At 32.1% G+C, this 25,397-nt stretch overlaps 1 protein-coding gene across 10 annotated transcripts; it reads left to right on the top strand.

The window, feature by feature from the left end:
• Positions 1–2,347: 2,347 nt before the first annotated feature.
• LOC127279407 (odorant receptor Or2-like) lies at positions 2,348–25,397 on the top strand. Of its 10 annotated transcripts, XM_051301746.1 has the most exons (10): positions 2,348–2,535; positions 2,594–2,749; positions 6,190–6,382; positions 6,452–6,560; positions 6,633–6,707; positions 21,540–21,656; positions 22,764–22,854; positions 23,425–23,561; positions 24,257–24,389; positions 25,124–25,397. In XM_051301746.1, the coding sequence occupies exons 1-10, from the start codon at positions 2,392–2,394 to the stop codon at positions 25,175–25,177; spliced, it is 1,209 nt and encodes a 402-aa protein (XP_051157703.1). In that variant the 5' UTR covers positions 2,348–2,391; the 3' UTR covers positions 25,178–25,397. The 10 variants fall into 10 exon arrangements, with proteins under 10 accessions (XP_051157703.1, XP_051157708.1, XP_051157705.1 ...); XM_051301751.1 differs by having other exon boundaries at positions 2,348–2,450; positions 6,452–6,707; XM_051301748.1 differs by having other exon boundaries at positions 2,601–2,749; positions 6,452–6,707.

Below are 25,397 nucleotides of genomic sequence, written 5' to 3'. Positions count from 1 at the left end.
ATTCATTTTTTTTATTATCCCTAAAAAAATTTAAATAAAAAATTAGGGGGAGTCATGAAATGTAACGTCCATTGAGGGGGTAGGGGTTTACTTGTATGTGACAGAGCGTGATAGGAGGGGGGTAGGGGTAAGAAATCTCGAAAAATTGCGTGACATCATGTGTGAACGCTCCCAAAGTTGATCCAATTTGCTTGAAAATCGTAACTCGGGGATTTTCAGGGTCGCTGATTCTAAATCCGGGGTCCATTTTTAAAAATTCAAAATTTTTTTTCTGACAATTTCTTCCAATATGCCAGAAATTTTTTATTTTGAAAAACCACAAATTTTAAAAACATTTATTTTAATGTAACTTTTTAATAAACTTTTAAAAATCTTCAATTATTCAAATTTGCATTTTTAAGAGTTATAATAATGTTAAAATAAAATTTTTTAATCTATTTAAATTATAAGTTACTAATTTGCACACCTTTGAAAGTGCATTTTAGCCGCATTTTATGAGATCGCACACGTGAAGATTTAAACATGATTTTTTACTAGCACGGATGCGATCGCACATGAAGCGTCGCATAGATATAGTGACTATTGATTTAATAATTATGATTGTAATAAAAAAGGTTTTACCGTCATGCGCAACGTAGGTTGTACAGAAAGATTACTGTACTGTACTGTACTGTACTGTACTGTACTGTACTGTACTGTACTGTACTGTACTGTACTGTACTGTACTGTACTGTACTGTACTGTACTGTACTGTACTGTACTGTACTGTACTGTACTGTACTGTACTGTACTGTACTGTACTGTACTGTACTGTACTGTACTGTACTGTACTGTACTGTACTGTACTGTACTGTACTGTACTGTACTGTACTGTACTGTACTGTACTGTACTGTACTGTACTGTACTGTACTGTACTGTACTGTACTGTACTGTACTGTACTGTACTGTACTGTACTGTACTGTACTGTACTGTACTGTACTGTACTGTACTGTACTGTACTGTACTGTACTGTACTGTACTGTACTGTACTGTACTGTACTGTACTGTACTGTACTGTACTGTACTGTACTGTACTGTACTGTACTGTACTGTGTTGTACTGTGTTGTACTGTGTTGTGTTGTACTACCCTGTTTTTAAGTTGTTTTTTAATTAGAAGAATCCGTAGAGTAGCTAAGTAAAGCGTAGCGTAGCGTAGCACTACTTAGCGCCGTTGCTAAACGGAATCCCATAGCAGGGGACTTTGTTTTCCGGCCGATAAAATTTACGTGCCCTTCTAGAATCCAGCGGCTCATATATTTTCACTTTTTTTGAAAATTCACCTGGGATGGTTAATGATAATAATCATAAAGCATATATAATTAATTATATTTTATAAATTGCATTTGATTGGAAAATATAATTTAATATCTTAACTTTAACTAAATAATGTTAAGCACTTTTCTGAGTTAGGTAATTTGCAAGTTTAAATGCCATCAAGAAATTAGCATTCATTTTCACGTAGCGTGCGTAGCGTAGTTGGTAAAGCGTTGGGCTCATAGTCCGTAGGTCGTAGGTTCGATTTCCCCCACGCGTTAGATTTATTCATTTCTCAGGTTTGCGTTTAATCATTAATTCTATGTATGAATTAGTTGAAAAATGAAAACATCCGATCATAACATATTTTTTAATTTTTTAATTAATTTATTTATTATTACTTTTAATTATATCCGACAGTTAATTAATTAGAACGTTAATTAATAAATTCAATTTGAGTAAGAATTTAATTTAAAAATGGAAGAATTAGTAAATAAATATGTTATTTATTCATAATTTAAGCTTATTTATTATTAATTAACTATTATTATTAATATTGGCCCTCATGGATCGCCTAAATTTTTTGGGAGCTTAGGTACATTTTGTCACGGAGCGTCTTATATTATATTTATAAAAATAAACAAAGGATTAAATAAATATGAAAATTTACTACACTTTTAATCTTTCTAGTATAAAGTAGAAAGCCGAATTTGTGTGATATTCTTCCATGTAAAGTTTTGTGTTAAAAATTACAAGACAACTAACTCCTATTGCAGTTTTATTGCTAAAATTTGTAGACACTATAAGGAGACGGTATTGATTAATTTTCTTTTTCATGTAGAAATGGCAATTATTATAATTATAGGTACATCTAACAGTTCTTAGATAACTCGATGAAAAATATCCACTCTTTAAGTTAATATACATAAGTGGCAATTATTTTAATTATAGGTACGTCTAACAGTTCTTGAGAAACACTTGTAAGTCAACATAAATATTTAAATACTCGATATTGATTCGTACGAAGAGTAAGAATGCTCATAAGAAGGACTAAAACACATAAGTTTTCGTCAATATTGTGTATGCACCGAAGAGATGGACGTAGTAAAGAAGTCATACTATGATGTTACCAGAAATATTATAATTTTAACAGGGTTAAGTGTACATCATCCGAAATGGCTCAATTTCTTGTTAAAATCATTCACTTTTTTTACTATGTTTTCTTTTATATGTGTTCAGGTAATATTATATTCAATCACAATTGTTTTTAATTTAATATAGATATTAAAAAAATTAGATTGCAGGATTAATAAAAGAATATGGAAATATTGACATGGTATTGCAGTGCGTTACACCAGTATGTTATTCTTCAATGGCTGCAATTCTTTATACAAATAATAATCTGAAAGTAAAACAAGTAATCAGTTTAAATTTTTTTTTTTGCTTCCTCAAAGTAAGCTTTAAAATAATTATGATTTCTAAATTTCATGCAATTAAGTATTGGAACAATTCATTATCAGGGATAAAAATTTTTAACACGTTCAATTGTCAGTGTGAAGTCTCATGACAGCGTTTTGCAATATTAGACGATGAGTGCAAAACTGACAAATGTATTTATCTGCATCTTTTTTTGCTCTCATGGGCTAGTTACAAAACGCATGTTTGACATATATAAAGTTAACTAAATGTACTTAAGGAGGTATCCTGCTTTACAATAAAGACAAGAATGTCTCCAAATATTCATTACATAACATTTCTATTTATAATGTATTAACTTGCATTCTGCAGAGAAGTTTTTGACGAAAATCTATATATCCATTTCCGCTGAAACATGTTTCATTTCAAATGTTTTTTATAATATGTTTGCAACCAGGGATAGCGTCTTCCACATGCTTTTTCTAAAAGATTTAATTCTAACTCTTGGTGTTTCATCCTGATGCGTAGAGATCAATCTGTGGTTGACCAAATTAATTTACAAACTCGCTTTATCGTATGAGGAGTATTATGTTTCTCGTTCAAGTCTTCGGTATTCAAAATCTGCTTCACAATTTTTCTTGGAAGCTATATACTTTCATGTATATGAGCTATATACTCTCTCTTCGTACCACATCAAGATATTTTAATCAGGACACGGAACTGTGAACACTAAATCTCGCCTGTGTTTACATACACTTTTGCGTGTTATCTACTATTAGAAACACATCTTTGCCTTTTATTTGCTTTACAAAACATTTTAGACCCATTAAAACTACCTTTAGTTTAAAATTTTTAATGTGCTCAAGTTTTTCGACATATGTCCCCAACATTCATCAAATAACCACTCACCCGGTAAGAAGCGAGGAATAGAGAAAGGTTGAAAGTTTGCATATATTGAGCATAAGTTGATCATTTTCAATTATTCTAATTACACGGGAAAAAGAGAAACGTTGGATTAATACCGTTTTCCGATTGGTTCAACGTCAGTGGGCCCTGTCACGATTTCGGCATTGATTCAACAGACTTTTACTGTTGAACCTACTGTCCATCTATTGTTACAAGTAAGTTGATCCAACAGACACTGCCTACAGCGCTCCTTGCCGTTGAACCAATCGGAAAACGGTATTAATCCAACGTTTTTCTTTTTCCCGTGTAGGCGAATTTACGTTTTTACCTAACTCCCCAGTGATCAACATCTAAATATCAAAATTTCCAAAGCGTTTTGAAAGGATGAAATTTGAAAAGTGATGTAGATGTGGTTATTTCTTTAAATTGACTATATGTTAGGCCATTTGAAGTGCATTTAGAGGAATAGAAAATATGGAGAATAAATGAGGCATTTCTATGTTTTACAATTGAGTATTTTGAATTGTTAAGAGTATATTTAGAGGAATATGTATAATTTAGAATATAAATTTTGTCCAAGTCAATTCAGAAGAATAGATTTTTCTACTTTTTTTTGCTTCATCGAGGAATTGAATAAAAATGTAAATTCACCCATTCAAAAGAATTGGAGCTCTGAATTCTTTTTAATTATTCGCTTCTTACCGGGCACCTAGTTGGGTAGAATTAAGTATTTTTCACAAGGAAGAATCGATATTTTTAAAGTGAGACTTCTACGAATGGCTAATTTTTCGATTTGGAGAACTAAGAGTATTATGAGCAAACTACACATAATGTCCAACACTTGAACCTTTTTATTATCGTCCAGTATGAACGCTAGTGATGCTGGTTTCATTAGTCCTCCCAGAACGCAAATCTCTTTCCTACCGCAGCTGACCCGAGTCGAAATTTAGAGTTGATTTAAGTCCTACTACGAAGTATTAAGTTCGATTTTGATACTTTTTAGACCTGTTTCATCGACTTAAGACCTACTAGGACCTATTTAGATTGACTTAGGTACTCTTAAGTTTCCTGACTTGAAATTGTATAACTGTTTTAGAGCCTACTATGTCCTGTTAACATAGATTTAAGTCCTCTTTGGTACCCTTACATAAAAACGTATGACTGACAGAGCCTATTAAGTTCTTTTTAGATCGAATTAAGTACTTTTTGATACTCTGACCAAAGAAACTGGAAATTTTTTATTTTGGAGAATGCGTGCGCATTCCCTCCATAATGTCTTGGTTCCACACGTGTCCATTTTTAATACTTAGTTTTAAAACTTTTGTGTTTGAAAGAGGACGTGTATAACGAGTAGAAAATTATAAAAAATGACATGATATGCATCAATAAATTTATATAAATCATTAAGTTTAAGCAAGTTTTATTATTTATAAATTTTAAAAAATAATTGTACAACGAAAAACATTGTTTCTGTAGAATCAACAAAACTATTTTGTTCTTACTACAGTTGTAACTGTATTGCTATATGAAAGAAAGAATTTTTTGTTTCATACAAATTCTAATTATTAAGACAGCAAAAAAGTGACAAAAAATCGTCGGCTTGGTGAAAAAACATATCACTGCATAATAGCCTCGAAAAAAACTGTTTCAAAAATTCATTGAAAATCAACTAGAATGTGTCAGGTGAGATTTGGAAAACATTTTACATTTTAGAATTGTTATTTGTCTTTTTTTATTTTAGGTTGCCAGTATTAAAAAACTTACCTTACAAATTTTTACAAAAATAGTTTATTGAGCTTGTAAATGTTAATTAAAATTGTATTTTTTCTTACTATTATTTTTCTTTAAAGAAACAAGACTATTTTAATAATTACATTAATATTTGATAAATTTTTTTTGTAAAATTTATAAGGTAATTCTTTTTAATACTGGCAACGTAAAATAAAAAAGCCAAATATAATTCTGAATTGTATATGCCTTCCAAATCTTATCTAAAATGTTTTGATTTTCAACGGAATTTTGAAACAGAATATTTTTTTCAAGGCTATTATAAAGTGATATGTTTTTTCGCGGAACCAACGACTTTTTTGTCACTTATTTGAGTAGGTCCTAGCAGGTCCTAAAGAAGTTTAAATTAAGACCTCCATAGAACCTACTAACCACCTCCGACTAGTTCTATGCGCAAGCGCATATTGTATTGAGCAGTAGTTAGCAGGCTCTGAAAAGGTCTTAATTAAGACCTCCTTAGAAAATAATAACTGCCTAAAAGTGACATAAGTAGCATCTATGAGGTCTTAAGTCGATCCTAACGCAATGTAAATAAGACCTTCTATAACGTACGTTTTAGCAGGCTCTAAGGCGACTTTAAATTTCGACTCGGGGAAGTATTTTATAAAAATATATTCTTAAATAATTTACATTCGATTTTGATAAAAAAAACAATGTTTGGATTCTGTAAAGTAGGTAATCTCCTTATTGGACGTTTACATGAACGTTGTTCTTATGATAAAATATGTAATTAAACGAGTAATTAAATGTAAATCATGTACAAAAATCACAATTTCTTTATAGATAAACGCTGTTTTTGTGAAAATGCAAGATGATTGGGACACATTAACATCAGAAAATGAAGCTATTATTCTACACAAATATGGCAGAAAGTGCAAAATTTTCACTAGCATATACACTTGTAGATATTTTTATTTGAAAAACAAATTAAAATATTCAGAAAATAGTAGAAAAATCATTAAGTTTTTACAATTAAGTATATGTTTACTGTCTTTTTCATGTACTAAACCATTGCTTTTATATTTATATAATGGTAATTTTTCAGTTGTTTATTTGGGACATGGATTTTTCTACTATTTATCACATGGCATTCCCATGTTAATTATCATTATGAGACACGATGATACACCTAAGCCGCTTATGTTTTTTATTGAGTGTGGTATAAATTTACAAAAGTATTATGTCGTTGTAATACTTTATAGTTATATTGTTGGTTACGTTTGTAGTTATGCGATTGTAAATGGAGGTACAATTCTTATAACGTTTCTTGAGCATGCTTGTGGAATATTTGACATTTTAGGGTAATTTCAATTTATTGTTATATTTCTTAAATAGTAAAATAATTTTTCGCAAACTTCAAATCGCATTTAGCTTGCAGTTCACCAAATGTACATTATCGACGAATATTATTAGCATAAGTAGCGTGATTTATCAAAAAAAATATAAATAAATATATAATTATACTGGCATAAAATACGCTAAATATTCATTTTAAATTGACATAGTTATTTCCTGCTGAAAACATATTATTCATTTGGTGATTTGTTTCATAAATGCGATTTCTGCAAAATCTTAATACATTTGTTAATGGTCATTTAAGAATATTATATTGTGCAACAAGTGAATAAAATTCGGCAATTCCAATTGTTTTAAGTTTAGACGCAAGCACAGGTCAGGAGCATGAAATAAGAAAGGACAGAAATATAATCTGTGTCATTTACTATCTAATTTTGCCATATAATTTTAACTATCAAACTTTACATTCGTAATCGTCGCTTCTTACTTGTTACACGCAGTGCTACAAAAAAGTGGAGGTTGGGGATATTTAAGATAAAATTATTTTAAGATTCAAGGGTTTATTAGTGAGAAAACTAAATTTACTCCACTAAACCCTGTTGAAAACCCCTGCACAAGATCTTAAACAATTTTGTGTATAAGTCCACTAGCTGAACTTTAAATTGTACATTTGTACAGGGATGTTCAACAGGAGAGAATCAAAAGTAAGTTTATTGAGGGGAGAATTATTGAGAAATTGATAAATTTATTACCATTAACAAATAGTCGTATTCATACTTTCAGCGTATATATTGGAAAAATAAATTACTTATATGGTAAAGTCCCAATTATGAAACAATATGTGCATATTGGTTTCCACTTAGTAAATTATTTGTATACGGAAAAGTTTTTGGTAGTTCTTCTCTATCAACAATGGTGGCGCCAAGTTCCTAGGCAACGAAATGTAGAGGCAGTACCATTTTGGGTTTACTGCTATTGTACCATAAGGTCCCTTTCACCACGTCAGGACACATATAAGTTTTAAATAATAAATATATTTTCTTTATTCAATTTTTGTACTAAATATTTAACAAAGATTTAATTTAAATGTTCAAGAAAATTTTACGATAAACCTTTACTGAAGATTTAATTTAATACTTCAGTTTCAAGTTGACACGTACAGCTTTAATACTGGTTTAGGAGACTTTCGGTGCTGTGTGGGGTACATCCTTAGGACATGTTCTCGAGAATTAGTACTTTATAACGGTGGATATTAATTTAAAGAATTAATTGTATCTCCACGCTATTCACTACTTTATTGCCAAATTCTACACAAAAGGGGGAACCTTCGCCAAATATTTCGGGGCGATGCTTACCACGTTTTTGTGAGACTGGACGACAAATAGCATTATACTTACTACTGGACTTCTGCTAAAAAATCAGGTGTACACAAGCAGACCAGACGAATAATAAAAAGAAAGCCAACACTATTCAAATAAAACACGTATACTTATTACTTGAAATATATCACGTCTATAATATTATTACATATTAAGTAAGCCAATGAGTGATCGCGAACGATATTGAAAAATATTATAATCTAGAATATCGCCGATCACATAACAATGAAATGCGAATCTCCATTTCTCGACGACAATTCGGGTAACTGCACCTTACCGTAACAAAAAAAACTAAACTTGTAACTTAAATAATAATACTGTGCAGGAACTAAGTTTGATCAATTATCTAATTGTAACTAAAATAAAAATAGAATCCACGTTCTATACAAATGGACAATGACGCTGATATTGTTAAAATAACTTAAGAAGAACGTGATTGACGGGACTGCATAAACTGCCTATTCGATTCCTGCATCATCTCAGGGGGCACGCCCTCCAATAGACGGTCCAATCCTCTCAGTTCCGCCAATATGTCTTCTTGTGAGACAGACGCTGACACTGCTTTCACAAGTTCTTCGCGAGGACTGCTCAAGTCCATCGGTGTCTCGACTAATGCACTGATCGCGGAGGTGGAGTTCGAATGGTTCTCATTCAATTCCGGACACTGACAGACAGTTCCATCTACACGATGACCCATTGAGCCTCGATCACTGGACTCGCGCACTAATTCATTCGACGTTTGAGTAGCCAAATTCGAATGTGGACTGAATTTTCTTTCCAAGCGTTGTCCTCGATGGCTCAAATGCCTCTGATATGCCTTCTCCCCGTGCTTCCGAAGCATCTGCTCTCGATGAACCCTGCTGCATCTAGGACAATCCACGAGCACCACTCCTTTCCGACCACAGTTGCCACAGAAAACTCCCCATGGTTCTGGACAACGATTGACCGTATGACCTTTCTTCCAGCAATTGTGACATTTGCCTGGAGGAGGGTCAACTCTTTTATCAATAGGGATCAAATCGTCTCCGTCAAACATACGGCCACCTCGTTTAACGGGCAGAACTTTCTCCTTCTTGTTTGGTTGAGACGTTGCTGATCCAGAGGGTTGTGGATCATTTCCAACTGGAGATGTCGGGCGATGGACAATAAAGTCGGGTTGTCCTATCACCTTGACCAAACTCGGCGGCGGGCAATTGTCAGGCAGTACTGACGACGTTGAGGCATTCGGCGATGGCTCAAGTTCTGGAGAACGTGATACCACATAATCCCAGGACTGTAGAGGATTCTTTTCTCTATGCTCCTTCGCTCGACGCAATTTCTCTCTTAAGTCCTTCAAGACTAAATTGGCCTTTATTTGTTCGCCGATTGCTTCTTCCAATTCAGCAATAGCGCAACGACTCTCCCACTCCTTAATACTTTCATCTGCTCGTCTTTCTAGACTCACTAACTCTAACCGACCTTCTTTGTACTTACGCGTACTTTTTCCTGACTTGGACTTCGACGGTTTGCTCCTCAACTAGACGATGGTTGAGGCACTTCAGAAGTGGCCTCCTGGACTTCGATGAGTGTTAATTCAGGCTTATCTGTAATTGACGCTAATTCGATAACGGGAACGACAGGCCTTTCGTCTCTTCGTTCTCTTCGAGCCCTTGCCTCATTGAGCATTTTAATTGTTTCCTCGAAAACCTGACCGAACTCATCTGGCTTCTGGACTTCGACTGAAGGTGGCGGGAATTTAGTCGAATCTCGATGGGCTGGTGAATTGTGTCCAAAACTCCCTCTCTGGCGTGCTATGCTTCCCTTTCTCATTTTACTTTCTGCTGGCCGCCTATTTATACGGTGAACCGTAGACTTCACTCTACTGGACCTGGACTGAAAACAATAACCATGAGTACAAAAACAAGTTGTAAATTCAGATGTTCATTACATGAACATTTTGCTTCCTCTTTACGATCAGCAAAAAAATTTGCTTCCTCGTGGAGAAAGCAAAATTTTATTGCCAAAATGTGATTTTGATTTTTTAATTTTCATTAATTCTTTAATTTTTCTCAAATGTATACTTTATATATATCGATCGATTCGTCATGACGTAAGGAATACAATTATATCATATATAAACTTCAATTTAAAAAATCACAAAATTTTATAGCCTAAATGTGAAATTTTGATTTTTTTACTTTCATTAATTCTTTAAATTTACCTTAAATGTATACTTTATATATATCGATCGATTCGTCTTGACGTAAGGAATATGATTTTATTATATATAACCTTAAATTTTTCTATTTAAAAATTTTTTCGATTAAAAAAAAATTTTTGGAAAAAAGACGATAAAATTTTTTTTTGGGGTATTTTTCAAAATCCTTTGGTCAGATTTGAGATATTAATATGATAAATGAGCCTACCAAATTTTATCTAAATCCATTAAAACCTGTTAAAGTTATCTTCTAAACAAAAAAGGGATCCACACACACACACACATACACACACACGTACATACATCCGGACAATTGATCAGGATCTCATATAACATGTTTCTATAAAGAAAAAAATATGTTTCCGCCACTTTGAAAAGTTTTATAAACGAAAGGACTACAAAGCTTCCTCCACCTCCACGAGGAAGCAAAATTAGGTTTGCCTACCACGAGGGGGAATGTAGCGTTTAAGATGCGTAATATTAACTTTCGGAACCCAACGATTACCGTCCGATTTTAGCAAATAAGTATTATCCGACCGTTTTTCAATAATTTCGTATGGACCTTCGTATTTCAGTGCTAATTTACCACAAAACTTCTGGGCTGCACTTGACAATTTATGAGTGAAACGCCAGGCTCTATCACCGACATTAAAAGACGCATCTTTCCTACCACGATTATAATACATACTATTCCTACGTTACTATACGAAATTGCAAAAAGCAGAAAAATTTTGTGCATCAGTTATGGATTTTAGAAGATAAAATATACATGGTTTTTTACACTATTTTGACAACGGTCTACTTTGAAACCTTATAGCTTATTCAATAAAAATCCTATCAGTATGCGAAATTTGTTCTATAATATTTGAAGCCTTCGGGAAAAATAATAATAAAGAAAATTTCGCTTATTTCATTAACTTTTCGAGATTATTTAAAACAAAGGTAAAAAGTTATCTTTTTGACGAATAAACGCACAGATTTGAAACAAATTGCAAATTGTGAAATAAAAGATTCTTTTAACGAAACAAAAATCAAAAATTGTTTAAAAAATTTTTTCAAAGAATTATTCATGAAAAATGTTTTTCGTTTATTGCTTTATTACTCCCATTAAAGCAAGGTGTGGTCCGTGATATACCCTTTTGTCAGTGACAGGGCTCTAAATAACAGTAGTATACTACCGTCCCTTTTTTCACAATTTTTCTATTCTTACTCGTTTTTTACAAGTTTAAGGACCTCTTTTAAGTAATTTATCAAGGGTATCGTCAAAAAGGGACCTGCACCTTGCTTTAATGGGAAAAATAAAGCAAAAAACATAAAACATTTTCATGAATAATTCTTTGGAAACATTTTTTAACAATTTTTGATTTTTGTTTCGTTAAAAGAATCTATTATTACACAATTTGCAATTTGTTTCAAATCTGTGCGTTTATTCGTTAAAAAGATAACTTTTTAACTTTGTTTTAAATAATCTCGAAAAGTTAATGAAATAAGCGAAATTTTCTTTATTATTATTTATCCAGAAGGCTTCAAATATTATAGAAAAAATTTCGCATATTGATAGGATTCTTATTGAATAAGCTATAAGGTTTCAAAGTAGACCGTTGTCAAAATGGTGTAAAAAACCATGTATTTTATCTTCTAAAATGCATAAGTGATGCACAAAATTTTTTTGCTTTTTGCAATTTCGTATAGTAACGTAGAAATAGTGTAGCTGATGACTCCTAGTTGTCTCAATGTAATGCGTTTTTTTTACCTGAGTTATAAGCTCTCAAAAACAGGGGTCTTTACTTTTAGGACCGATAGTAGTCTGTTTCTCTCGCGCTTTATCTATAAATCGGGCAACAAGATCACGCAGTGCATCTAATCGCTTCATTCTATCGATCCATAATTCAGGATCAACACGCTGAACTGAAATCGTTGCTTCCACTTTACGACGCAAACTCTTTACTTTTTGAGGCTGACGTCCATAATTTAAGAACGCCGAAGACACTTTTGTTGTTGACGTAATAGCCGTGTTGACTGCATGTCAGAATTCATGGATGTGCTTATCCCAATCTCTATGATCCGCACCAATAAAAGTCGAAATCATTGTTTTTAACACACGATTCGTTCTTTCAACAGGATTCGCCTGGGGGTGATAAGACGGAGTTGTCAGGTGAAGGACACCATAATCTCCCAGAGTATTTTTCAAAAATTTGTTATCAAACTCCTTTCCATTATCGGTAAGCAGGAATTTGGGAGTTTCCCACCTGAACAACACTAAGTCTTTAAAGGCTCGCGTGATTGCCTTTCTGTCACCATTTCGAAGAGGTTTCAACTCGATCTACCGGAAAAACAAATCTTGAAACACGACCAAATACTTGTTCTGACTTTTGCTTGGCGGAAACTCCATGCAATCAGCAGCCACCACTATCCAAGGCTGTTCGACAACAAGGCCATTAACTCCTTCTTGTGACGCCTTGTGACGCTGACATTCGGGACACGTTACCACGTAATTATGGATATCGAATCAGATATCCTGCCAGTAATATTCGCTGGCTACATGACCATACGTCTTTTCGACCCCTAAATGTCCCGCTGCTCGGTCATTATGTGCATCTCTTATCACTCTTTCTTTGAATTCCTCTGGGACTACCAATTTCCACTCTTGCTCGGCACCAACAAGAGGCAGCAATAAAGGACAGGTTTTCTGATTATACAACTTAACCTCTATAATTCGCCAACCTGGAAATCTTTCAGGAAACTCCTCGTCGAGTCTTTACGTTTCAGATACCATGGATCACTGATGTTTTCGAATGCTGAGACTTCATCGTTCTCGAACATTCTGAACAACGCATCAGGAACGTAATGATGGACTCCTCTTCGGTGTTAAATATCAAAATTCCATTGTTGCATCTCGAGAGCCCAACGTGCCAAACGTCCAGTTGGATCTTTCAAGTTCCTCAGCCATTTTAATACACTTTGGTCGGTTATAACCTTGAACTTGTATCCCTTAATGTATGGACGAAATTTCTTAATGGCCCACAAGAGTGCTAAACACTCTTTTTCTGTGACGCTGTAATTCCTTTCAGACGCAGACAATGTCTTACTGACATACACGATAGGATGTTCCCCATCCTCGGTCTTTTGGGTCAGGACTGCTCCTACGGCGAAATCGCTCGCGTCACACTGTATGGTAAACTCTTTCGTAAAGTCTGGCCGAGCCAAAACAGGGGCTGATACGAGTTTTGACTTCAAATTTCGGAACGCTTCTTCCTGTTTTTCAGTCCACTCCCATTTTCGATCCTTATGTAAAAGTCGCAAAAGGGGTACCTTTATTTCACTGTCATTCTCAATGAAACGGGCATACCACCCAATCATCCCAAAAAATCTTCTTACCTGTTTGATATCCTTTGGGGCGGGGTACACAGGAAAAAATAAGTTTTGTTTTAAACCCGAAAAGAAGCTAGTTTCAATATGGGACACAAACTAGACCGAATGTAGTTTCTAACTCGCTCATAGCATAAGTCTTACTTTAAGCCTACTGTAGGGGCTAACAATAGGCTGCCTTTTAAAAAAGAAAGTAGCCACAAGCCCGAACCTGGGCTTAAATCAAGCCATTGCGCGGTATAAAAATTAGCTAACATATCCTAAACTTTTATGAAACCTGTCAACACCATATTATTGAAATTTTACACAAGTTTTGAAACATCAAACAACATTTTATTGATATAAATCATACTTTATATTTATAAAACATAAAGAGACCAATTTATTTTTGTATATAATTTATATATATTTATATTTGTAAGAAAATTGTAATAAAATTATGTTGTATATATAACATTATTTTCACATTCGTAACAATTAAAGCTGAATTTATAGGACACAAACAATTCATGATATGAAAATGTTTCATAAACATAGTTTTTAAATTTTTTATACAGGAATGAAGATGTGAGTCTTTAGAATTAATTCATTTAGTTCCGATTAACTATAGACGCGTCACATTTTTGGAAAGGCGTCCATGACACTTTACACTCGGGCACTTTCATTGTACGTCTAGTTACAACTCAATAGTATCTAGACCTCATGGGCTTGATTGAAGACTTTTAACGTCTCATTTCTAGAGAATAAAATTTTGTATTGAGTCCAAGACCACAAAGGCTTGTTTTGAATCTAAAAGAACTAAATATTTGTCATATTAATATCTCGTTTTTCATTAAGACCTTAACGGCTTATTTTTAAACCACTATTTGTGATTGATATTAGTTATCAACTACTTTCTAATCAAAATTAAAAATTAGACTATGCTCAGAGTAAGACTTTTTTTTCCTGTGTACTTAAGTACCGGGGCAATTCGATCCGGGACAGGACGCAAACCCTTATGATCGTGTACATAACCTATATAGGTCACTCGAGAACATCCAAATTCACACTTTGCAGGGTTTACAACCAGACCAGCATTTGCCAATATTTTCAACACTTTTTTCAACCTATCCACATGCTCTTCGAATGTATTCGTGACAATTATTATGTCGTCTAAATATCCAAAGACAACTGGTTCAAACTTTGGTCCACACAAAGAATCTATGAGACGCTGAAATGTCATTGGAGCATTTCTAAGTCCAAATGGCATTCTTTTGAATTGAAAAAGTCCAAGACGAGGGACTGAAAACGAAGTGCACTTCTTACTGGATGCTGCCATTGGTACCTGATGGTACGCTAACTTCAAATCTATCTTGGAAATGAACCGAGCTTTTCTAAGCTTATCGAGAAACGCATCGAGGCTGGGAACCATATTATAAGTATCCTTTTTGGTCATTTTATTCAAATCTCGAAAATCAAAACCAAGACGCAACGATCTATCTGACTGTTTCACTACCACTGGAGCTGTACTCCACTCACTTGTCGCTCTCTCGACTATACCTTGTTCCAAAACCTTTTAACCTCCTGAATGAGCCTTTCCAATATCATTGGCGACATTCTTCTTGACCGGTGTTTAATTGGTGTATGATCATTCAGACTAATATTATGCTGCCATGGTTGTCATTCCAAGCTCCTCACCTTGAGGTAACACTAATTCATCCACTATTGCCTGGATTTCTTGATGCTGATCTTCGTTAATTCACAAATTCCTGCACACTCTGCAGAAATTGAACCATCCTTGCGCTAATCCAGTTTAGTCACAAATTCGTGCCATTCTTGACCACTGATTCTCCACAAACCTTTGCCAAATTGGACATCTATATCCATCTCACGACAAAAGTCAACACCTAGGATCATATCATATGTCAACGAATCTAACTCTATGTCCTACCACATTACATGTCTTACACGTTCCTACAAACTGGCGTTGGTCAGGCATTGATGGCGCCGCTGCTCGTTTAGGGGCCCATTGCGGTCCTGATGCTGCTTGATTGAATTGGGACTGAGGTGGTACCTTTTTGGAAGACGCTTGTTGAAACTGTACTGGCGCCCTTGACGCTGAAACAGGTTGTCCTCCATGAGGAGCACCTGGTCTGGACCTGATAGCTTGAAAGCAGATACCGCTGGATCTTCCACCTTAAGATTTGTGCTGTATTTGTGATAAATTAACGTGTTATTATTAAATAAATAAAGTTTAAATTGTAAAATGTTCGCGTAAGTGAGTTTGACAGGCTAGGGAATTTTCTAGTGACATCCAAATTGATAGTCGATAAAGAACTTGAGCCGCCGACTTTGCACGGTAGGTGACAGCATTCATACTTTCGCCTTTTTAAAAATTTTCTTTTTCAATTGTAAATAGAAAAATTAATTAATTAATAAGTTATATAGTTTCTATGTTGTCATTTTTTTAACAATTGAATTTTTGAAGATTGTTTAATGAGATAAATTAAACTTGTATAATCGATGCAAATTATTGTTTTTTAATTAAATTCAATTAAATTAATTTAATCATAATTTTAATAAAGAAAAATTTTTTATCTTTCTTTATTTTATTATTATTTATTTTTAATATAAATGTAATTGAAAGAAAAGATTTATTTAAAAGTATTTTAAAAACAACAATTTGCATCGATTATACAAGTTTAATTTATCGCATTAAACAATCTTCAAAAATTCAATTGTTAAAAAAAATGACAACATAGAAACTATATAACTTATTAATTAATTAGTTCTTCTATTTACAATTGAAAAAGAGAATTTTTAAAAAGGAGAAAGTATGAATTCTGCCACCTACCGTGCAAAGTCGGCGGCTCAACTTCTTTATCGACTATCAATTTGGATGTCACTAGAAAATTCCCTAGCCTGTGAAACTCACTTAGGCGAACATTTTACAATTTAAACTTTATTTATTTAATAATAACACGTTAATTTATCACAAATACAGCACAAATCTATCACTAAATACTTTTATTATTCAATTCAATTACACTTTTCCACAGTTTCCACTCAGTTTCTACACAATTTTGACTCCAACTAAATGTTTAACCAATGTGTAACGAATGTACAACGAATTCAGCGTACATTCCGATTTCGAGATCCGCCAGGGTCGTAACTTGTTTGACTCTAACGGAGAAAGAATTAATAATCACCAACTGTCGTGCGAAAAAAAATGACATCACTCAGAAGAATGGACTTCAGAGACGCCAAGTCAAATTTCCTTGTCATAAAATATTCATTAATATCGGAACGAAAATGAATTTTTCTCGTTCCGATCTGGACGCTAAAAAAGGAGATTTATCTTTTTTGGACTCACGATAATTTCCCTGACTTCATAATCCAGAAATAATGAGAAATTTCGCACTTTCTCGCACCAAACTCTCGACGCTGTGTCGTCACTTCCGTCAAATACGTCACACACTCCATTACCTCTCATGAAATCATTAACAAGACACTAGGAAGAACAAATATTCCTCTCGACAAAATCATCAATAATAATGGTTTTCCAGTCTCAAAAACGTCTCGACAAAAAAAAGATTCCCCACAAGGGATGCCAATTATAACGGTGGATATTAATTTAAAGAATTAATTGTATGTCCACGCTATTCACTACTTTATTGCCAAATTCTACACAAAAGGGGGAACCTTCGCCTAATATTTCGGGGCGATGCTTACCACGTTTTTGTGAGACTGGACGACAAATAACATTATACTTACTATTGGACTTCTGCTGAAAAATCAGGTGTACACAAGCAGACCAGACGAAAGCCAACACTATTCAAATAAAATTCGTTTATTAATTACTTGAAATATATAACGACTATAATATTATTACATATTAAGTAAGTGTAGTGGGCAAAAAACCATTCGTTTTAAAAACATTTTTAGAACGTTTCATATCTGCCAAATAATGTTCTGAAAAATTTTAAGAACATAGAAGTTCAAATAATGTTCTAGAACATTATTTGGCAGACATACAACGTACTAAACGTTGGTTTTTTTGGTGAAATGGTAAGGAAAGATGAAATAATAATACCTATGTTGAATTTTTGTAAAGAACATTTAATTTTCAATTCTTGAAGATGTAGTCGCACTATTTGACAACGTATTCATCCGTAATGGATTCCAAAATATCCAGTACTGTGAAGGTTCATTGATATAACAATTGTTCCAAATAATCAATTTATTTAAATTTTTTCAGTATTAAATAGTTATTAAAAAATAACGTTTTAAATTAAATATTTTCTTTATTTCAATGAGTCATTTTTAAAATCATTTTATAAATGTAGTAAGATTCGATAAATAAGTTTTGTTTAAAATAGTTTTGGTTTTTTCCACTTATACACATACACACTGTCGAAAATTCCTATATATAGTTTAGTACTTCAGTTTCTTAAATTAAACCATATAGGATAGGAAGCCTTGAAAGATAACTTATAGGATTTATCCATCAGAATTATGTATTTTTCTTTATGGTACACTACGTTGCAAACTATATAGAACACTTTCTAGATAATACATCAAATTCACTGATGTATATTGCCTTAAGTACTCAGGTGGAAAACTATTTAAAAAATTTCAATAGGGTATTTTTAGCTAATAAGGTAAACGTACACAATTACGGCCTAGTACGTTATTACGTGCTATTTCTTTATACTAATTAAAATAAGAAATTGATAAAATGTTTCAACAAGTGAAAAATTGCAACACAAACTTTGCTATTTATTAGATCAATATTCTGTGTTTTAATTACATCTATTTTGTTTATGTATTGAAAATAAAAGTTTTTGTCAGTCAGTCGACGACTGAGCTTTGTGCAATACAATATACTGTAAGTGACAGCTAAGACTGAAGGTGATCTTCGTAAGGATATTAAAAGTGAAGTGTGTTTATTTTTTAATTTATTTTTTAATTTGTTGATTAATTATGATCTATTTAAATTATACTTTCTATTGCTGAATTATTTTTAAAAGTTTTCTTTATATAAAAATACTTTTTTAAGTAGACGGAATTATGTTCGCTCTTCTCACACGAAGTACATTATTCCGTTTGAAACACGTAAATAGGGAATTACATTGTTTTATATTATACTTATTTTAATGAATCTAATAAGAATATTAAATGTGTTTACATTTTTTAACAAAAAATGAAATTATAAATAAACAAATGAGGTAATTGCGTACTAGTATTTTATTAACCATATTTGAAATATTTTATTAGAAATTATATGAACGGAATTAGGTTCAAAACATTTTATACATACATTCATTATTCCGTGCTATACGCCGTATTTAAGTTTAAGTAAAATGGAAAAAGAGTTTGTTCACAATTCTTTAATTTTAAACTTATTAATTATCATTTCAAGAGGCAAATTTTTAAAAGTATCGTTTTTTATAAGAATTATTAGGTATTGTTACGAAAATAATTCAAGCAAAATGTGAAAAAATATCAATTAAAAATTAATCAAATGAGTGGGACAAACTGGCGCTGGCTTGATAGAGACGATATCCTCATCTACGATGCTCAAGATGTTTTAAAAAAACTGAATCCTCTAGTATTATTTGATGACCGTAAATTATATATGTTTAATGATTTATAATATTATTTCAAAACAAGTTAATGACCAAAGCGAGTAACCAAAGAAGAAAAATAATGACTGAATATTACAAAAATTATCATTTGAATAAACATTATTTTATTTGACATCTGTGTAAAAAATTCCCTTTTAAACACAATCTTAAACTAATTTTAAGATTATGTTATTAATATTCTTATAAGAATAATTATTATCAAACAAATTGATATTTTATATATAAGTATGTGTGAAAACCTGGAATATGCCGCAATTATGGACAAGTTGGAACGGAATTAGTTACATGACAATATTTTTAAAACGGAATTACATACAATTGAAAGGATTTAACATATATTAAAAAATAATATAAATTTAGTTTTTGAACAGATATATAAAATGAAAAATTGAAAATGATTGATTAATTTTTACAATACAATTGTTTTCTTAAATTTTAAGTTACTTGATAAAATAAGAAAAATAAAATTCTCAGGAAGGGCCTTAACATGCCGTAATTGTGTACATTTACCTTATTTTAACGCTAAAATGTATAATTGGGATCTTTACCTTCAGGTATCGATCTATGCCCTGTTGAAAATTCCTATGTGAGAACACATATGGGATCCCATCCAGGATCTCTTGTGAGTTCTTATGTGGGTTCCCATACAGGTTCACACATAAGATCCTGTATGAAAAGGTTCCTGGGATGAACTTGCGTGAGATCAAGCGCACGATCTTATGTCTCTGTAAAAGCAATAACACAGGATCCCATGAGGTTTCCTGTGTAGGTTCCTATATGAACAACACGATAAATAGGAACACACATGGGATCTTATCCGAGATCTTGTATGAGTTCTTACATAGGTTCTCACATATAAGAAGATTAATAGCAGCTTAATAAGATTTTATAGAATGCTTTTATATATATGCTATTAATCTTCTTATATGTGAGAACCTATGTAAGAACTCATACAAGATCTCGGATAAGATCCCATGTGTGTTCCTATTTATCGTGTTGTTCATATAGGAACCTACACAGGAAACCTCATGGGATCCTGTGTTATTGCTTTTACAGAGACATAAGATCGTGCGCTTGATCTCACGCAAGTTCATCCCAGGAACCTTTTCATACAGGATCTTATGTGTGAACCTGTACGGGAACCCACATAAGAACTCACAAGAGATCCTGGATGGGATCCCATTTGTGTTCTCACATAGGAATTTTCAACAGGGTGTAAATCTGTGCAAATGTAATATTAGAATAATACACAACCTACCATTACCTAAATACCATATACCAGTGGGCAAAAAACCATGTTCGTTCCAAAAAAACGTTGTTAAAACGTTTTTAGAACGTTTCATGTCAGCCAACAAATATTCTGGAACATTATTTGAACATCCATGTTCTTAAAATGTTTCAAAACATTATTTGACGGACATAAAAAACGTTCTAAAAACGTATTCAGAACGAAGATGGGTTTTTGCCCACTGGGGCGTAATTTAGAAAAAAAGTGTAAAAAAATTATTAATTATTTTAATAATCTCAAGGAGGCCTACCTGTGTGAATATTTCAAAAAATTAATTTATCTTTAATATTTCTCACCCATAAAATAATAAAATTATATGATAGTGAATTTGACATTTTTTTGTCCAGTTTGGTCAGAAGCAAAATATTGTTGTAAATTAATGAAATATGATAAAATAAATAATTCATAATAATATAGCGGATCCAATATGTAAAATTTTTTTAAATTTATCGGATTCGCTTGAAATTCTGTAACGCAGGGGTTTTTGAGGTCGTTCATTACAAATTTGACATTAGTTTTTCAAAAATTAAAAATGGTGGATCTAATATAGTAACCTATTTTCAAATACATCGGATTTATTTAAAACTCTTCACCTAGGGGTTTTCAGTATCGCTGATTTCAAATATGACATTAAGTTTTGTAATTAGTTACCCTACAAACTATTAAGCAACAAATTTCAAGCGTAGTCGATCAATTTTTCAAAAATCTTCTGCCATCTTGAATCCTTTATTTTGAATTTTGAAAAACTGACAACAAATTTACTATCAGAAGATTATTTATGTGAATTGAATGCCTTTATGTGTACAATTTGTCCTTAATTTCCTTCAATTATGAATTTTAATTCATGCGGCCTCAACTCATGTAATGCAACCTTCCTGAAAAGCGAGTCGAGCTTTGAAGATCACACAAGTAGACCGCCTAAAGTCAATGAAATTTGTCCGTATTAAATAAGTTTGCTATATATTTATTGTTTACAGGCAAAAATTGACTACTGCCATAAAAGAATATCCTGCTTCTATTAATAAAATTAGTTCTCGAAAAAAGCTCCATCAAGAAATTAAACTTTGTGTGGCAATGCACAGAAAAGTTCTATTGTTTGTATAACAAAAAGTACTATACACGGAAATAATTTGTGTTAAAAATATAATCAAGAAATTTTTCTAAAATGTGTTTAACAGTGGAATTAGGAAGCAGGTAGAATTTATATTGATATATTTCATGGCACATTTTAGAAGACTTTCTTGCTTTGACAGAGTGGCCCACGCAGCACTGAAACTTTACTGAACATTTATTAAAGGTTTAAGTCTAAACTATCGAATATTTAGTTGCAAAGTTTAGTAAAGATTATGAATAAATATTAAAATGTCCGCCATGATTAAATGTTTATAAAGCGAAAGTTAACTGAACAAGTAAATTACATATTCGTTAAATGTTGGGCGCGGATAGTTGAATGAACATTTATATTAAATGTTTAGGGCTAAGTTGTACTGAATATTTAAAATAAATGCTAGTTAAATGTTTAGCGTATAAAGTTATTTTTTCTGACAAACATTTATTGTAAATGTTCATTCAACTTTCCGCGCCCAATACTTATTTCCAAATAACAATCGTGCGACGCTAAAAAACGCATGTTATCTGCTCTAAGTGCGACTCATCCGAAGACCCGGACCCCAAATGTAACTGATGTGAACTGCATTTTGTTCCATCTGGTGCTACGCACGATACGAGTACGAGTGCCGCTCACCATAAAAGTCTTCTCTATTACACAAATATCACCATCGTCAGTGATGGACATTTTAACATTTATTCGGTCTTTCCTAAACATTGCAACTAAATATTCCGTAGTTTGGACTTAAACCATTAATAAATGTTCAGTAAGGATTCGATACTGTGTGAGGGACAACATATTCTATCGGACAAAATTTTCATGATTGATATTCTAAATTACAAACACAAATTTTCCGTGTACTCAATTATTCATATTAAAATTAAATATTTCAAATCACATTGATAATTTCATCCAAAGGAATATCAACCCAGTGGGAAATTGCTAATGGTAACTATTGGGCCATTATAGGACCAATGATGGTCTAATATTGGGCCAATGCTGCCAGCAATATTGGGCCACTATTTTGCCAATGGTAAATTTCCCACTGGGAAACTACTTGAGTTATATTAATTAAAATATTTTACTTTTCGAGATTTATCAATGATATTCAGAATGCTTTTTCAACTTCGTTTCTTCTTTTCTTTGGGCTTAGTGCAATTTTGTTAAGCGTCACGGGAGTCCAAGTAAATGTCATATATTGCTAAAAATAAATTTTTTAATTCATTAACTGTATTATTAAAAAAATATAAGAGTATTCTATTGAAAAAAGATTGTAATTACGTATGTAAATACGACTACAAATATAATCTCAATGCTAAAAATAGTTGCAAAATTTGTAACATGATTTATGGTCTTAATTTTGCACAAATTTACGGTTGAAAATGTGGGAAAATATAATAAATATTTAAGTGTAAATTTTGTTTCAAATTTATAGCATATTAGGGTCATAATTACGATTACAATAACAATTGGGAAAGTACGATAATAATATAAATTGTAGACCAAGTCGACATGTTGGTGTGAAAAAGAAAATAGTAAAACAACGACTGTCGACATTAAAATCAATCGACATTCTATGGTTCAACTTTATAATTGTAATCGTATTTAAGCACGTAGTTACAAACATTTTATTCAACAGGGTAAGCTCCGAAATGGGTAAAAAACCATGTTCGTTTCAAAAACGTTCTTAAAACATTTTTAGAACGAACATGGTTTTTTTGCACTATTGGGTCTAATCTTATTCTGTGATTTAGTGTGTGATGAGTTTGAAAAATTCTGGGGATGCATGCAGGTTTGGATGTTACGTAATATTTCAAGTGTTTAATATTTTCTGTTTAACTCTACCAACTCAACATTTACTGGATAGCAGCCTTAGTCTTTCTACCTCAATGTACAACTCTCTTTCTGAAGAAAATCAAAACATTAATTTATCTTTTACAAGTGTTCTAGCTTTGTAGTACATAATTTAAAATCGCAGTAATACCTCATAAAACAAGCATAGTGCAGGCCTTTACTAGAAATCTATCGCTCACACTTTGTTGAATTTAAGGAACAACACAGAATAAATTCGCAAAAGTTGTTCTCAATTATTAAGCATAAGTTAGAAAAGGACAGATATACATTTTTGTCCTTTTCTATCTTCTACATCTCATTCGCAAACATTTTTTTCGAATCTATGTGTTGGCCCTAAATAAAATTTAATGAAATTTAGTTACTTTCTAGTAATGGCCAACGCACAATAGGTTCTCTGTCTTTTTCTAACTCATGTTTCAAGTTTGCGAACCTATTCTGCTTAGGCCTTAACTCACTAAAAGCATTACTATAAAGTTACTAGGAAGTAAGTAAAATTTCACTATATTTTATGTAAATTTATCGAAATGTGAACAATTGACGGCTTGTGCATAATCAAAATCTTTATAATATATATTCATGAATGAAATGATTTCAAATTTTGAATTTAGACTTATAAAGTGTATACTTTAGAAGATCGTCAGGCATCTTCTATCTTCCAGTGAATTACTTGTAAAGAAATACTTTAATGTTATAAAATTTCGATATTTTATAATTAATGATTGATTTTGTTAGATACAATGCAGATTGGTACCATTTGACAAGTGAAACAAAACAATTGTTAATCATAATAATGAGAAAAGGATCTGAACCTACTACATTTGTCGTTGGCAAAGTATTCGTACTTTCATTACAATTTTTTACAAAGGTATGAAATTATTTTAATTAATTAATTCGTAGTGAAAGTCGCAAAGTTTAAAAATGTACATTGAAAAAAATGTAAGCAGACAAAGCGTATCAATTTGGAATTTAAAAAGTAAATGTTAGAGTATAGAGAGGCCGGTTATCGGACGATTGGTGTTAAGTCATTAAACATCAATAATTAAATTTTGTAGAATTACCCATACAATAATAAAAAATAATGTGTACAATACTTTTATTAAGTCTTTAGGAAAATATAAAATTTTTGTTAGAATTAAATACTTGGTAAGACATTTTGTTGCTTGCACCAAACTTGCTACATATTTGTCTGCAATCTTGCACGGCAAGCTTCCTGCAAGTTTTCGTGCTGAGATTGAGTTGTTTGAATACTATGGGGATACAAAAACTCTATACTGCGCCAATCTTCACTGCCGTGGCTTGTCTGAACTATTTCAGTACACAGATATAATAAATAATATTATTATTATGTCCGATAACCGAGTCCAAACTCAATTAATTTAGTTTATAAAAGTTTTTCTTTGTTACTCTGTTTAGTTAATTTTTTATTTCGGGAGAAAAAATTATTAATGTGTGAAAATTAAATAGTTGTCAAGAATTTGTATTCGCGTAATGCTTAAATTCCAAATGCGGATACTGATTTTTCAATTTTTAAAAATTGCTATCAATAAATGATTTCAATTGAATTATCAATATTGTTAATTATTATGCAATTTATTAAAGGTTCTCCAAACATCTATGTCCTATTTTACTGTATTGATGTCTGTACGAGAATAAAAAGAAATATTGACTATTCTGTTATAAGATATACTAATATGTAAATGTAAATAGGCTTTCTTAAATCTTTAATAGTAGACAAAATGTTTAGAGCATCACAAAATGTATAAAATCAATATGTGGAATCAATGTAATTATATTGTATTAATATTACTTTCCTTAAATCTTGAAATTGTAATAAAGAATTGAAAGAAACTTTCTGTAGTGCGATTTATGACGA

Source organism: Leptopilina boulardi, unplaced genomic scaffold (genome assembly GCF_019393585.1).
Source record: "Leptopilina boulardi isolate dan_hultmark-lab unplaced genomic scaffold, ZJU_Lbou_2.1 LbouV2_216, whole genome shotgun sequence".
Classification (NCBI taxonomy): Eukaryota; Metazoa; Arthropoda; class Insecta; order Hymenoptera; family Figitidae; genus Leptopilina; species Leptopilina boulardi.
The sequence above is the reverse complement of the archived record's forward strand: the minus strand, read 5'-3'. Positions and strand labels throughout refer to the sequence as shown.